This window comes from Lycorma delicatula, chromosome 9 (genome assembly GCF_047948215.1).
Source record: "Lycorma delicatula isolate Av1 chromosome 9, ASM4794821v1, whole genome shotgun sequence".
In the NCBI taxonomy this organism is placed as follows: domain Eukaryota; kingdom Metazoa; phylum Arthropoda; class Insecta; order Hemiptera; family Fulgoridae; genus Lycorma; species Lycorma delicatula.
Window position 1 is genome coordinate 124,712,328 of NC_134463.1, and position 15,894 is coordinate 124,728,221.

At 34.7% G+C, this 15,894-nt stretch overlaps 1 protein-coding gene across 2 annotated transcripts in view; it reads left to right on the forward strand.

The window, feature by feature from the left end:
- The window catches only part of LOC142330580 (acetylcholine receptor subunit alpha-like), a 668,320-nt gene that overhangs the window by 619,921 nt on the left and 32,505 nt on the right, over positions 1-15,894 (forward strand). For both annotated transcript variants that reach the window (XR_012757812.1, XM_075375962.1), the window contains exon 7: positions 1,365-1,480. Coding sequence is in view for 1 of the 2 variants with exons in the window: in XM_075375962.1 (XP_075232077.1) it covers positions 1,365-1,480 (116 nt within the window). In the remaining variant the exon portion in view is untranslated. The remainder of the gene's footprint in view (positions 1-1,364; positions 1,481-15,894) is intronic.

Consider the following 15,894-nt stretch of genomic DNA (forward strand, 5'->3'; position numbering starts at 1 on the left):
GTTAATTTGTATCTATTGTTTAATGGTGTTGTAGATTCTTTTTTGGTTAGTTTTTTCATTAGACTAGTAACCGCTTTAATCTTTATGATCCCGATTAATGCAAATGCGTTTATTTATAAAGACTATTTATGTATATGCAGTTTATCTACGTTTTTTTTTTTTTTCGTAGGCGGAGGAAAAATCTCTACCAGCCGCCGTCAGGTCCCCACTTACGGCAGTGCTGGGCTCTCACCCGCTAAAACCTCTTATCACGCAGGGGCCGGATCTAAACCGTATGATATGTACACAGCCCCTGAATGATCACCCGGGTACTCTATTATCCGAAAATATCTAGATGACCGGAAGGCGTCCCCAGGAGGGGACCGACGAGCGACGTTTCCGACGAGCCTCCGCCATCCACCCCCAGAAGCTGGACCCCCTGATCACCCGTCATCGAACTACATGTCCCTATCGATTCACATCTCCTCAACCTGTCGTCACCTCTCCTCATTTGCCTTCTCTCCTATCGTTGTTGCGATCGTAGCCGAGACACAATTGTCGCTATTGGTGAGCATCAATTCGATTATATTCTTGGTCCCCTCCACATCCGGTTCCTCGAGCACTACTCTTAAGTCGCGCCATCTAGGGCACCACATGCTGTGCTGTATGCTTCCCGCCGCAATCGTGACAGCGACTCGTATTATTTCTGCCCATCCTGTACACATATTCCCTGAAACATTATCGTCCAGAGAGGAACTGGATATTTACGTACATACGCTTTATTGAGGATTTTCGCCGGAAACCTCTCTTCACGTGTTTTTATAATGTAATTTACTTGCGGTTTCTTAATTGGAACCGCAAGTAAATACGCGATGTTTGAGACAAAAAATGCTGTTTATCTTTTATTTTAAAAAGCACAGAAAATAGCAGAAAAAAGTGACAAGAGAAAAATTTAAAAGAACATTTTCAAAAACAGAACTGAAATGTTAACCGCAGCATATGAAGCCCTCGCCTTAAAAAATATTACGAGTAATTGAAGGTAACCTAACGGTAGGAGCTAGCTGAATGCCATTTCATCAGTCGTATTTCAATAACGTCTTTTACTCCACCTCAAAATAAGTTTTATAATAAAAAGAACGATTCAAATATAGCAATATTTTGATCTTGCCCGATTTAATGTAGAGCAGTTAGGAAGATTCACAGCGACATCCGTATTCGTAACAAATCTAGTAGTTATCTATTTAGATAACGCCCTTCAGTAGTATTCCTTAAACACATAAGTTAGTACTCGTTCCTACACCGAACGTGTTTGTTCGGGTTTTAAGTTCTTGTTGAATCATGTTATATCGGCCGTGTATATTTAATTTAAACTGCTTGTTTTACAGGTCGATTTGCGTCATGTAGATGAAGTAAAAGATTCAAACGTAGTAGAAATAGGAGTCGATTTGTCCGAATTCTACACGTCCGTCGAATGGGATATCCTTGAAGTCCCAGCAGTCAGGTAAGGAATATATGTGATGTTATTTTTTATTGTTTTTACTTTTTTAGTTTTTGACTTCTAGATAACTGTTTTTAAAATCGCCTGATTGAAAACAACAACTAACTTTTAGTTTTAAAAAGTCTAAATTAAAGAATTTTTTTTAACTGTTTACATTATCATCGCTCGGAAATAAAAAATCTAATAAAACAATAAGGAAAATTAAAACAAAATAAAAACGAACATTAGAAATCTAAAAATAAAATTAAAACCTAAACTAAAATATGAAATACAAAAACAAAATAAAAAACTTGAATTAAAATATTAAACACAAAAAATTACTATCACAGCTAACATAATAAAAATTTAATTATAACCACTATCACAGATAAAAACTTATCTTCTGTTATTGATAACAACTATATATTTGTTAGTTGTATATATATACACAACTAACAAAAATATGAAATAAATTTAACGAACTCCGAGAGGAGTGTAAAGGCTCCTTATTAAAACTACAAAAAACTGTATTATATAAATAAATTATATTTTATATAAATTATATAAAAAATTATTATTTCTTCAAAGTGTAAGTATCAAGAAATAAAAATACCCGATTCAAAACTTCTTTGTCATTGCCCAGGACTCGACGAATGTTCCTGGGCAATTTAAATTTACAACGCAAGGCTGCATAACGCATGCGATCCACAAGGATGTGGCGCACAGTCAAGCTGCAGTCGTATGCATACGTGCGTTTACTGCTGATATCAGATATCCGTGAGTAGCTCTCCTACGTCCTAACCGCATTCGGCAAAGGACCACTTCCTCACTTCAAATTTTCCTGTATGAGGAGTCCCACGACATGGAGTTTGTTATCTATCTACTGTGCCACAGTTTTTTAACTGCTGTAGCTCCAGTCATCTTGCCAATCTGCGTGAAGAGTGAGTTTTATATAGTTAGTAAAGTCGGATGTAGTAACAGGGGTAGTGAAGGACGGTTGATTACATGTGTCTTTAGCAGCAGAATCTGCACGTTCATTACCCGGAATCCCCACTTAACTAGGGATCCAGCAGAAACTCACTTGTGTGTTGCGACGGTTCAACTCGGCGATTGCATTGTAGATTTCGGTGACGATAGGATGTTTGGAATAAATTTTTCCAAGGCTTGGAAAGCGCTATACGAGTCACTGTAAATAAGAATATGACGATATTTAGAGTTAATGATATTCAAAGACTTATTTATAGCGTATAGTTCAGCAGTAAAGACACTCGTAATACCAGGTAGACCAAACAATAGGTTCGGTCATTAACGATAAACGAGCATCCAACGGTATCGTTCTCTTTCGATCCGTCCGTATTACCACTAGGTCTGGGTTTGTCTTGGAGAGAATATCGTGAAACATTTGCCGAAAGAAAATAAGTGGTGCTGATTATTGTACATCATGAGGTCAAACGTAAAACTTATAAGGTTGATTGTCCACGGATAAGTTGAAAAACTAGAAGGCGAGTCGATATTCATAAGGTCCAGTAAACGTCGGGTACGAATATCTACAGGTGCAGTATAACGTGAACGGTCCTCGTATCTTCGGAAATAAGGATTTCCAAGGACTGCGTCAAAAACCGGGTGATTTGGCTGTCCCTTAAGACGGGTAAAACGAGATGCTAAAACCTGGTTCCGTCTATCCCAAAGCGATGGCTCACCGCAGTCATGGATGCTTACGACAGGGCTTGATCTAAAGGTACCTGTAACAAGCCGAAGGAAATCATGATATACAGCAACCGGCATTTTAAATACGGTATTACGCGCTGAAGAGCAGGCGACACAACCCTAATCCAAACGAGAACGAACTAAGAAAATAGTAAAAACTCAAAATACATGACCGATCGGCACCCCTGTTGGTATTGCTAAGGGGACTCGCAGCACATCTAAAAGTTTGGAACAACTCGTTTTTAATTCTTTGATGGTTTTGACCCGCGTAAGGCGGTAACAAAAAATAAACCTTCAAATCTGAGACAAAAATTAGCTCTCCAGTGAGAAAGATTTGCGGAATTAAAGGAGTCCCGCAAGCAAGGAAAGGCTACACATTTTGTTTTCTCAAGTGAAAATGTGAAGCCGGTAACCTTGGACCAAGTTTCAAGGCGAAATATAGTGTTTTGTAGTAGTATCTCCGCTGTGGCTGTTGAATAGGACGCAATATATATGGCAAAAATTTGAATGAAGATTTGAACATTTGAAGAACATTTGAATTTATGTAGATTATCGATGAAAATTTTTGTTACATAACCGTAACAAAAATTATTCTTGTCACAGAAGAAATCTGAAACCATTACAGAAACCAGATGACAGCTACATCTGCGACTATTTTATTTTAAATGTACGAGCAAATTAAAAATTATTATTACTTTAAATAATTTAGTTATAATTTTATTAATTATGATAAAAATTCTATTTACAATAGACAACAATAATTAAACGGATAATAGTATACAATATTCGATATTTTGGGAGCATCGAATAAATTCCCTTTGTTGTAGCACTGACGCAGCAGCCCTTGGTCTCCACTGTTAACTACTACCATTCTATACGAATAGTATTATACCAAATTTTCTTCTACTGTAATGATTTCATGTACAATATTCCTCGATATTCCCGAAAATAATTTGTAACTTCTATGACGATTACGGAAAAATGTTTACCGTCGCTGAAAACAAAACTTATTTTCCTCGTGGAAATATTTTGTCATATCGTTCACACTATTACGCTTGTAACAAATAATCGTTTCTAATTTTTACTCGAGGTGTAATAAAAATGTCGTTTTAAAAAGATTTTATAATAATTATTCTTTATGAGAAATTACTTGGCAGTTCTTGCTTGGAAAATCGTTAACAGTTACTGTATGATAGCGGGAAAACGATTCGGTCAGTTAGATTTATTATACAAGAAAAAAGCAAACTTCAACAGTTATATTTGACCTCCATATGACTTTCCTTGCGATGTTGCCAGCTAATACTGATGAATTTTTCTTTTATTGCATCCTACAACCAAGTTTAGTATGAACATCTACCGAAAAGTATTTTGCTTGAAATAGTTAAATTTTTTTCTAAATAATTGAGTTTATTAGACATTTGGTTGTGGGTTTGGTAGAAAATTTTAAAAAATTAAAATTTACTACAATTATTACGTATTAATTTGTTTAGATATTTCATTGAGAATAATTTTAATCGTTCAAAATGTGTGTAGATTGATTTTATTTAAAGGTAGTCGATATAAAAAGAAAGTAAACCAAAATAAACTAAAGAAATTATACTAATACGTATAATATTAGCTGCAGTAGGTTTATCCAAAAATTTATTTTCGTACATAGGGATTCTATGTATGAAAAAACATAAGTACAAAAACTGACTGCCGAAACAGTCTAATGCCGTAGAAAGAAAAACAGTTCGAAGTACCGTGTGTCTAAAAAAAGCACTTCTGGATTTCAAGAACGAATATAATTATTTTATTTTGTAGGAGTCAATAATGTTTTACGCGTAAATCTTGAAATGACAACGATTAAGATTTAGTTAATACATTCTTCGTCAGATAGCAGCCGCGTTAGACTGTTGTACAAGCCAATATTGTTATGAACCCGAGTTTCAGCACCTTGGTGTCACCAGAAGGAAAAGCAGAATGCGTGTACCGGTTCGCAGAAACAAAATCGGTGACTGTCGTACAAAAAAATTATACGAGTATCTATCGTAGAAATTCTCCGAGTGATAAAACTATACGTAAACGGTACGAAGATTTTTGGAAACCGGAAGCGATTTGAAAGGACACTTACCGGGTACGCAAAAAAAAAAAAAAAATGTGTGAGAACACAAAAATGAAAGTAATAGGATAGTGGTTGCATCAGCTCAGTCGGGAGGTCCTGTTTAAAATTATTTAAGATAGTAGATTCCGAGCTAGGTAGGTACACAGATGTGAATGTCGCTTATGGCATTTGTATCGATGGTATCTTGACAGCGGCCAGATGAGATTTGTCTTGAGGCCATGAAGATGACCTCCGATAAAGGCCCTTGGTACGGAGGGGATGGCGTGACGGTCGGATCCGTCACGTGGTGGTTGTGTTGCCCTTGGGGTCAAGACGTATTTATTAGAGGTTCTATTAATCCGTTTTAATTCTGTTTTTTTTTTTTGTTTTTTTTTACATATGTACCAATACATTTGTGATAAGTTAATACAACATTCTGAGACATTATAATGTCTTTCCACGAAGTTTAAAACGTTCAATAGTAGTGATAGCCGTCGAGTAAAGATTCCTTAAAGCACTGTCCATGATATTTTTCGCAAGCGACTGAAACTTTGTACTTATAAACTGCAGCTATTCCGTGAAATTAAACCTAACGATAAGCCACGAACAGTTCAATTTGTAACGACCATGTTAGACTTCATTGCTGCTGATGAAAGCTACATTCAGCGCATATAGCTTATTTATTTTCTGATGAAACAACATTTCATTTTCACGGAGTCGTGAATGTCATAATTGTCGAGTATTGTGCTCATAAAATCCACACGAATCGGTGGAATAGACTGCAATTGCCCGAAAGTGATGGCGGTATATTTTAGTATCTTTAATAATCGAATTTTTTGGCTATTTTTTTTCTACGAGCAGACTGTTGCGGGCATAGTGTACTCGTACTCGAGACATATTAGAGAAATTTATGTTTCTGCAGACTGAAAATGCGGAGGAGCTAATTTTTCAACAGGATGGAGAACGTCATGCAGAACATCATATGCGGACTGCGCTCAAAGACAGGTTCCCTGATACAGGCCAGAAGGTTCCAGAAGGGATAGGGAGAGAAGCTCCTACGGTTTGACTACCGCGAAGCTCCGATTTGACGCCGATGGATTCCTTCTTTTAGGGCTACGTAAGGCTACGATGGCAGAAAGGCTCCTGGAATAGACGGAATACCTGTAGAATTACTGCGCAGTGCAGGTAAGGAAGCGATTGATAGATTATACAAACTGGTGTGTAATATTTATGAAAAAGGGGAATTTCCGTCAGACTTCAAAAAAAGTGTTATAGTAATGATACCAAAGAAAGCAGGAGCAGATAAATGTGAAGAATACAAAACAATTAGTTTAACTAGTCATACATATTAGGAGGAGACCAATTTGGTTTCGGGAAAAGTATAGGAACAAGGGAAGCAATTTTAGGCCTTAGATTAATAGTAGAAGGAAGATTAAAGAAAAACAAACCGACATACTTGGCGTTTATAGACCTAGAAAAGGCATTCGATAACGTAGACTGGAATAAAATGTTCAGCATTTTAAAAAAATTAGGGTTCAAATACAGAGATAGAAGAACAATTGCTAACATGTACAGGAACCAAACAGCAACAGTAATAATTGAAGAACATAAGAAAGAAGCCGTAATAGAAAATGGAATCCGACAAGGATGTTCCCTATTCCCGTTACTTTTTAATCTTTACATAGAACTAGCAGTTAATGATGTTAAAGAACAATTTAGATCCGCAGTAACAGTACAAGGTGAAAACATAAAGATGCTACGATTTGCTGATAATATAGTAATTCTAGCCGAGAGTAAAAAGAATTTAGAAGAAACAATGAACGGCATGGATGAAGTCCTACGCAAGAACTAGCGCGTGAAAATAAACAAGAACAAAACGAAAGTAATGAAATGTAGTAGAAATAACAAAGATGGACCACTGAATGTGAAAATAGGAGGAGAAAAGATTATGGAGGTAGAAGAATTTTGTTATTTGGGAAGTAGAAATATAATTTGTTTACATCAAAAATTAATTTAAACGTAAGGAAAAGATTTTTGAAAGTATATATTTGGAGCGTCGCTTTATATGGAAGTGAAACTTGGACAATCGGAGTATCTGAGAAGAAAAGATTAGAAGCTTTTGAAATGCGGTGCTACAGGAGAATGTTAAAAATCAGGTGGGTGGATAAAGTTACAAATGAAGATGTGTTGCGGCAAAGCGATGAAGAAAGAAACATTTGGAAAAATATAGCTAAAAGAAGAGACAGACTTTTAGGCCACATACTAAGGCATCCTGGAATAGTCGCTGTAATATTGGAAGGACAGGTAGAAGGAAAAAATTGTGTAGGCAGGCCACGTTTGGAATATGTAAAACAAATTGTTAGGGATGTAGGATGTAGAGGGTATACTGAAATGAAACGACTAGCACTAGATAGTGAATCTTGGAGAGTTGCATCAAACCAGTCAAATGACTGAAGACAAAAAAAAACAAGGGCTACGTAAAAGACATTGTTCATCAAAAAACAATCCAGTCACTCGACCACCTGCGCCAAAGAATAACAGCGGCCGTAGAAGCGATTCCTGCATCTACGCTCGCCAGCGTTTCGAATGAGATGAATTATCGTTTTGACGTCACCAGGGTTTTAAACGATACTCGTATTGAAATACATTAAGAGGTAAAAAATACTTTAAATTTTTTACTTTAATGTAATAAAATACATATATTTTTTTATAATTCTAAATGTAATGAAGTAAATTTAATATAAAACTGCGGAGTTCTTTTTCGGATTCTTTGTATAAAACAAAAATTAACGTATCTATTAGAGGTTCTATTAATCCTTTTTAACGATAATTTTTTTTTTTTTTTACTTGTATACAAATACATCCACGATAAGTAACGCAACATTCTGAATAAAAATATGTTTATTTTCTCTCAAAAACCGGTTACAAAAATGGAAAAAACATCAATAGCATGTAAAAATGACAGACCGAATTAATCAGTCTAACGAACTGGCAACACAGCTTACTCGTTAAAAATAGGCTTCCAATTTCACGGTGTTATTTGTAGCGTAAAAATATACTTGAAGATACATCGCAATGCGAAAAGCATGTTTTATTACGTAAACAAAGATGGAAATAATATTACAAAAATTTTTTTAAATTTGCTTTATACTTTTTAGTCGTACTTTTATCAAATTATTATCATACATTGTATGACTTTAATTAGTTGGTTATTTTAGTTTTCAAAAGATAACATCATATATTGAAATTTCTAATATATTTATAAAATATCAAACAAATTTTCAATCAAATACAGGGTCATCATAAAAGAATGGTGCGGTTTTGAACATGGTTTAAATTAAAACAGAATTACTTACAGTTTATGTTTTTTTTATTTTTCAAATTTGTCGTCTCAAACATTTTTTTACATAATTAATAAATTGCAATATGTGCGCCCTTAGTCGCTCGACAAATGTCCAAACGATACTCAACTTCTCTCCAAACATTAGTTAATATTTCTTCGTTAACGGTTGTCATCGCTTCATTAATCCTGTTTTTTAGGTGGTTAAGGTCGCGAACTTTTTGCGTATAAACAATGCTTTTGATGTACCTCCACAAGAAAAAATCGCAAGGTGTCAAATCTGGACTCCTTGGAGGCCAAAGTACGGGTCCTTGCCGCCCTATCCATCGATCTCCAAATTTTTCGTTCAAAGCGTCCGTGACCGACGCATTGAAGTGCGGGGGAGCACCATCTTGTTGGAAATGAAATCGATGAATGTTTTCGAGTTCATCCGGCTGAGGAAAGCAATAATCGGTTAACATGTCAAGATACACGACTCCATTAATTGTTTTTTTCAGCGAAGAAGAAAGGCCCTATTACGCGATTTTTCATCACACTACACTAAACATTAACTTTAGGCGAATCGCGTTGTTTCTCAATAATTGCGTGTGGGTTTTCAGAGTCCCATATTCGTGAATTGTGTCTGTTAACGCATCCATTCACGTGGAATGTAGCTTCGTCTGTAAAAATTATATCGTCTAAAAACGATTCGTTTTCACTTATTCTGTCCGACATTTCAACAGCGAAATCGTAACGTTTTACACCATCATCGGGTTTCAATTCCTGCAGTATCTGGATTTTATAAGCGTGTAATTTCAGTTTTTTACGTAAAACTTTGTGAACTGTTTATTTTGGAATACCTAATTCGACGCTTCGACGGGGGATGGACTTCCCAGGACTTCTAATTACCGATCGTCTAATTAGTTCAATCATTTCGTCTGGTACACTTGGTCTGCCGGTTGATTTTTGTTTCTTAACCGATCCGGTTTCTTCGAATCGATTGAACCAACGTGTTATGTTATTTTTGTGTGGTGGATCTCTTCCGAATTCACGTCGAAACGCACGTTGAACTAAAATTACGGATTTTAATTCGGCAATCAATAAAACACTTTTTGCTTTGTCTTTATCCGAGAACATAGTAACTCGCTAAACTCACAGCGACAACAATACAAGAACTGACGTTGTGGATACAACTGCTGATAAACAAACTTTTGGGTTGGAGACTTTCAAGGATACCAATATAACACCTAGAAATTTCCCTACAATCTTCCTATGAATTACTGAAACCGCATCATTCTTTTATGATAACCCTGTATTTACTATACAAAGTAATGAAATAGTGAAGTTTTTATTTCATTTACTTAATTAAATTATTAATTAAGGAGCTGTGTCTCAACATATTGCCCGTCAAAAATCATATATATATATATATGAGTGATGACGAAATGTTGTCAAATTCTAAACTACAAAAACTCTCGTACGTAAGTTTTTATAATTTTTTTATGTCAGACAGTTATCGGATTTGTCATCTGCGACCCCAAAAACCCCGCATAGCCGTTTTACAGATTTTGCAATTTTTTACTCCCGCTTCCTTAATTTCCACCCTTAATTTACCCCGGTATGAGAAGATGTTTTCAAAAGTAATGGTGGAATATTGTATTGTCACCCGACCTTAGTAAATGTGCAAAATTTCATCAATCGCCAATGTCAGGAAGTATGTTAAATTATTACACCTGCACCCTTTATTTACTCCCGTACGGGGGGATTTTTGTAAAAGTAATGGTGGAATATTATATTTTCACCCGATCTTTGTAACTGTGCAAAATTTCATCGATCGGAAATGTCAGGTAGTATGTTAAATTAAGGATGTAAGATTTAAGGACAAACATGAAAAACCATTGTAAGTAAATGAAAAGCAAGTAACAAAATGTTCGTTTGCATTTTAATTGTTGCAGTATTTAGGCTAAATATTATTTTCTGACGTAAACTATATACTTTAGGAAATGAAGGCCAGTGGAGCTTCTTTATTTCATATCAAAATTTGCATAAAGTGATGCAGCTATTATAACGTCCGCAGTTTTTAACTTCCCTCGTCAATGAAAATGTGCTGATTCGAACAGGCATCTTTTAGATTACAAAATCAGCGTATTATCATCATTTCATCCCGACCTTCCCTTCAAAAATTATAGCTAGATTGGTAGAATATAAAGCCGTTAACAGCGCTGATAATCGCGATCGATGTATACTCGCAGTATAATATATTGTATAATGTAATTTGCATTAAATAAATTTAAAAAATAAAAAAAACATCACATAGTATGCGATCGTTTAATCGCTAAACATTACAATATTTCACATTGTTTATTACAAAGTGGATTTAGAATACGACCGCAACAATTCATAAATTAACAACAATCTTCATCTTATAAACAACGGTTTCTACATTTTCACTTTTCATGGCGTTTCTACTGTTTATACTGTAACTGCTTTTCATATACTCTTTGTAACAATAAAGCAGTTGAATAGTTACGGTAGAGTTGTACTGTTTTCACTAAATCATTTTCATTGCCTCTTTCATCCCTACTGACAAACATACTTACGTGCACGCTCACACCCTCTGAATATAGGAATGCATGGGTGGTTTGTCTGTGTGTGTGTGTGTGTGTGTGTGTGTGTGTGTGTGTGTGTGTGTGTGTGTGTGTGTGTGTGTGTGTGTGTGTGTGTGTGTGTGTGTGTGTGTGTGTGTGTGTGTGTGTGTGTGTGTGTGTGTGTGTGTGTGTGTGTGTGTGTGTGTGTGTGTGTGTGTGTGTGTGTGTGTGTGTGTGTGTGTGTGTGTGTGTGTGTGTGTGTGTGTGTGTGTGTGTGTGTGTGTGTGTGTGTGTGTGTGTGTGTGTGTGTGTGTGTGTGTGTGTGTGTGTGTGTGTGAATGTGATACCTGTAAAGGCTGGATCACGTTGCGTTTAATTAAATTTCACTGTACAATCGAGTAAAATGAATTCTTGACGATTAGGTCGAACTACTGTTCAACAACATACCGACTGTTTTACTTCTGTTTACGTCAACACCCCCCATTTATTCTTCAGTTCTAATCGGCGGGTGTATTTATTTGTATCCCTTGAATCTAATTGAAAATCTATACTGGATTTGAAACGAAACACATTAACGTCCAATTTCGTGCCGCAAGAAATATTTCACAACCGTTCAGCGTTAGGAATTCATCCGTACGTTTATGTATTTTTAGATTTGTGTGCATGAAATTTTATGGAGTATTAAAAATATGCTGAAACAGTACAGTCACACTAAATAAATGTATTTACGCTACGAATTTTTATAACAAAAAGAAATACGTTGAACGCCATGGAAAAACGTATAATTGAAAATTATTAAAAATTATAAACGTTTTAAAAATGATGGAACTTTTTATTATTTAGGCCTTTTGGAACTAATCGATATTTTCCTCGATTGAGTTTTCGGTGAAAGAACACTAAACTCCACCGAGGAAGGTGCTGATAATTAGCTCCGAAATACCTATATAAGAACAAATTCCATAAATTTGAAAACGAGTCGTTTACAGCTTTTAATAATTTTAAATATTTACTTACTTCATTATTTAGCTTTATCGGCCAATCTTTATACGACTATAATTATGAGCCTTATGAAGCATCAGAGGTATAAAAGGCGTTAGACAAAATTGCTTTCACCGAGAGTAATGGTGTTCATTATACCGTTCAGTTTCTGCGGTGAGCAGAGTAAGGTGACGCTTGTCACCTTGAATATCAGCGCTATTTCATTGTTTTCAGATATTGATAAAAAATGTATATAGTTGAATTAATAATAAAAAAAATAAATAAATAATAAAATAAAATCACTTTACTCTCGTCTTCTTCGTGTACTCGGCATAAATGTTTTCTATTCTTGAGCTTAACTACGCGAGTTTTGGAAGAATTCTGTGAGTCACGGTAGGTTACCTACAGCAGTTGGATACTACGATACTAATTCTAAAATTAATGATTAATTTTTTTTAATTTTTTAAATGCTATCTACGGAATAATAAGACATTTACACCGCTAATTATGATTAGCCCACCAGATGGTTTAGTGGTTAAGTCGTCGTCGCAAATCAGCTGTTTAACAGCTGATTTTCTAATTCGAAGGATCTGAGAGTCAAATCGTAGTAAACGTTACTTGCTTTTTTATGAATTTGAATACTAGACACTGGATACCGGTGTACTTTGGTGGTTATTAACTACAAATCTCAGGAATGGTCGGCCTGAGTCTGTATAAGACTATATCTCATTTATATGTCATACCTATCACCCTGACCTCCTTGGGCCGTGGTTGGGGGTTTGCTTAATATCCACAAGTTGAACAGATTGCAACGTACACATTAAGAATAAAAAAAAATTTAATTAATTATGATCCATACTCGATAACGATATATAGATATTCTGATCATCTTATCCACCAAAAGGTTATAATTTTTTTAGGGTTCGGGTAATTTTTTTACGAATCCACCTCTTTTCTTCTAGATGTTAAAATTACGTCGAAAAAAAAGATTGTTCAAAAAAATATGAATTCCTATTAAGACCCTTGAATATATACATATAATTTTTTTTTCTGTATTTTATAAATATATTTTTCTTTGAACATATATATATATATATATATATATAAAACGTCTTCCGAACAGACGAAAATAGTCTCTAGATATGTTCTTAAAGTGAAAATAAAGAAAAACGTTCATACAAATAGTAAATGCTTCGTTTACGAGTTTCAGCTTACGAAAAATTTCATCCTGATTTCTGCTTCAAGGATAATATGAAATAACACTGGAATTCTTAGAACTTATATTAAGGGGTAACCTTCATGTTTTTGACGTAGAAAATTGAATAAAACATGTTTCATTAACTTCGTTACATTTAATAACTTCTTTCAATTTTTTATAAATAAAATAAATTTATTCCGAGAAAATCACGTTAAGTAATGTCAACTTAACGTGAAAAAGTTTAAGAAATTTGACTTTTTACTTCCTTGTACGAAGTAAAGGAAATATTGTGATCGCGAAAAATTTTGGTTTTCAGATTTCAACAGAAATACTTAGTTTGATCATCGCTGAATCCATTTTAACAAGTTTCGGTGTGACGTCTGTACGTACATAACTCAAAAACTGTTAGCCGGAGAATGTTGAAATATTGGATTCAGGACTGCTGTAACATGTAGTTGGGCACCTCTCGATTTTATTGCAATCGAGTGAACCAAAAGTGTACAAAAAATCCGAATATCCAAAAATTTGGATTTTGGACTTTTTCTTAACTACAGTAAAAAAGCCCTTATTGATAGCTTTTCAACGTTATATCGTAAGCAGTGGTTATTTTCATCGGTTGCAGAGTTATAACAAATTAAATTTTAATTAATTAAATATTTGGAACTTACAAGGGGGAAGACACATCGGTTCGAATCCGACTTCATTCGCTTTTTGTTTTTAACTTTTTTTTATGTTTATAATGATTAAAGTGTATGAACCTTCGAACTAATGATTTAGAGTTTCTGATAACCAGATTCATTGCAACTATGTAACTTGCAACAAAAAACCAATAAATTTGAATTAAATTCTAACAATTTCAACTATGATTTAGTAACATTCATTTTACGTATTATAATTTGAATTAGCCTAGTACGGAATCCTTATAAAAACTTTTCAGTCGATTGATAATATAAAGAGAAAAAGTAATTAAAACTGAAATAATATTCCTGATTGAGGTAACCGTAAAAAAAATTTAATCGTATCACAGAAAAATAGTTAAAGCATGTGAAATGATAAAAAGAATTAATTTAAATGCGTTACAATTTGCCGTATTTTTTCAAATAATTCAAGATTTCTATAATTAGATAAAACTGTTTTAAAAAAAGCTTTCATAACGTAAATTGGTTAGTGTTAAGTGATTCGCAAAGTCATCAATTATCTAGTTTTTGCCATGCCAAAAACGAGTTATTTTTCTCTTGGTAATTTTTAAAAACTGTGCATTTTAAAGAGTTTAATATGTAATTTTCATTAGGAAGAATAATAGAACAGTTTTTTTGTTTAATTAAATATTTATCTCTAAAATAATTATAATTAATTTTCACTTTCATCTGAAACATTTCTATGATAATTTTCCGATGGAAAATATTTGGATTCAAAATAATAATATTTATTTGTGGTCGTACGGTACCTGATAACAGACATATATCGCTCATAAATGCGGCTTAGCTTATTCTAAAAGCAAAAAGAATATTACGTATTAGAAAATGTAAGAAATTATTTTGTTTCGCATTTCTTTCTTCACTAAGCCAAATATGCAATCATATCGTACAAAATTCTCAAAAATGCAGGTAATATAACATGTAGCGCTAGAGTTGACACCGTTCTTTTCACTACAGAGATGTTATTTCTCTTAAAGAAAAATCTCTGATATTTGCACCTAAAATATATCACAGCTACTATATTAAAGATTGTGATAGTGTAAAGCAATAGATTAACATACCTCTTTCTGTGGGAAACAATACATTAAAACATTATAATGTACACTTGTGCGCGGGCGCGTGTATTAACCATTTATATACGACATACATAGGTATGTTTGGAAAGTACTCGTACATAATTTGTTACAAAAATCGAAAATTACATATTTATTATGAAGCTTATATGACATATGCACAAGTATACCGCTACTTTTCTGCATATACACTATTCATTTCCAAGCATTTGGTCGGCCGGGATATCAACGTTCGTATTCTTTTGTCATACGTCCTCCTTTGACCATTTACACACGGCATTCTTTACCTTTTCGTGAGTTGAAAAGCGTTTTCCCCCCTATAGTCTTTGAAAAGGCGGAAGGAAAAAGAAAAGAAAGGTGCCAGGTCGAAGCTACGGACAGGATAATTCAGAATATCTCAACCAAAACTGTTGAGGAGATCGACAGTTTTTCTTGCGATTGACGCCGAGCGTTATCGTGCAACAGACACACTCCCTTTGTAGAAGGGACTCTCTTCTTTTGTTTTGAACTGCCCGATGAAGCTTTCGGAAGATCTTCTGACCCCGTAGGGGAAGACACACTCTGCCTCCCCCCTCCGTTCCGAGCCCTTACTGGCTTTACCGGAGGTCATCTTCGAAACCTCGGCTTTTGACATATTTTAGTCCGCCTTGGCCAGGATGCCACCGATGCGAATGCCACGAGTGATATTCCCATCGGTGTACTGCTATTTAATTAACTCAAAACAAAGCACAACTCACCGAGTATTTTACAAGACTGAAATTACCTAACTAAACGAAGAAATTGAACTACCTTTT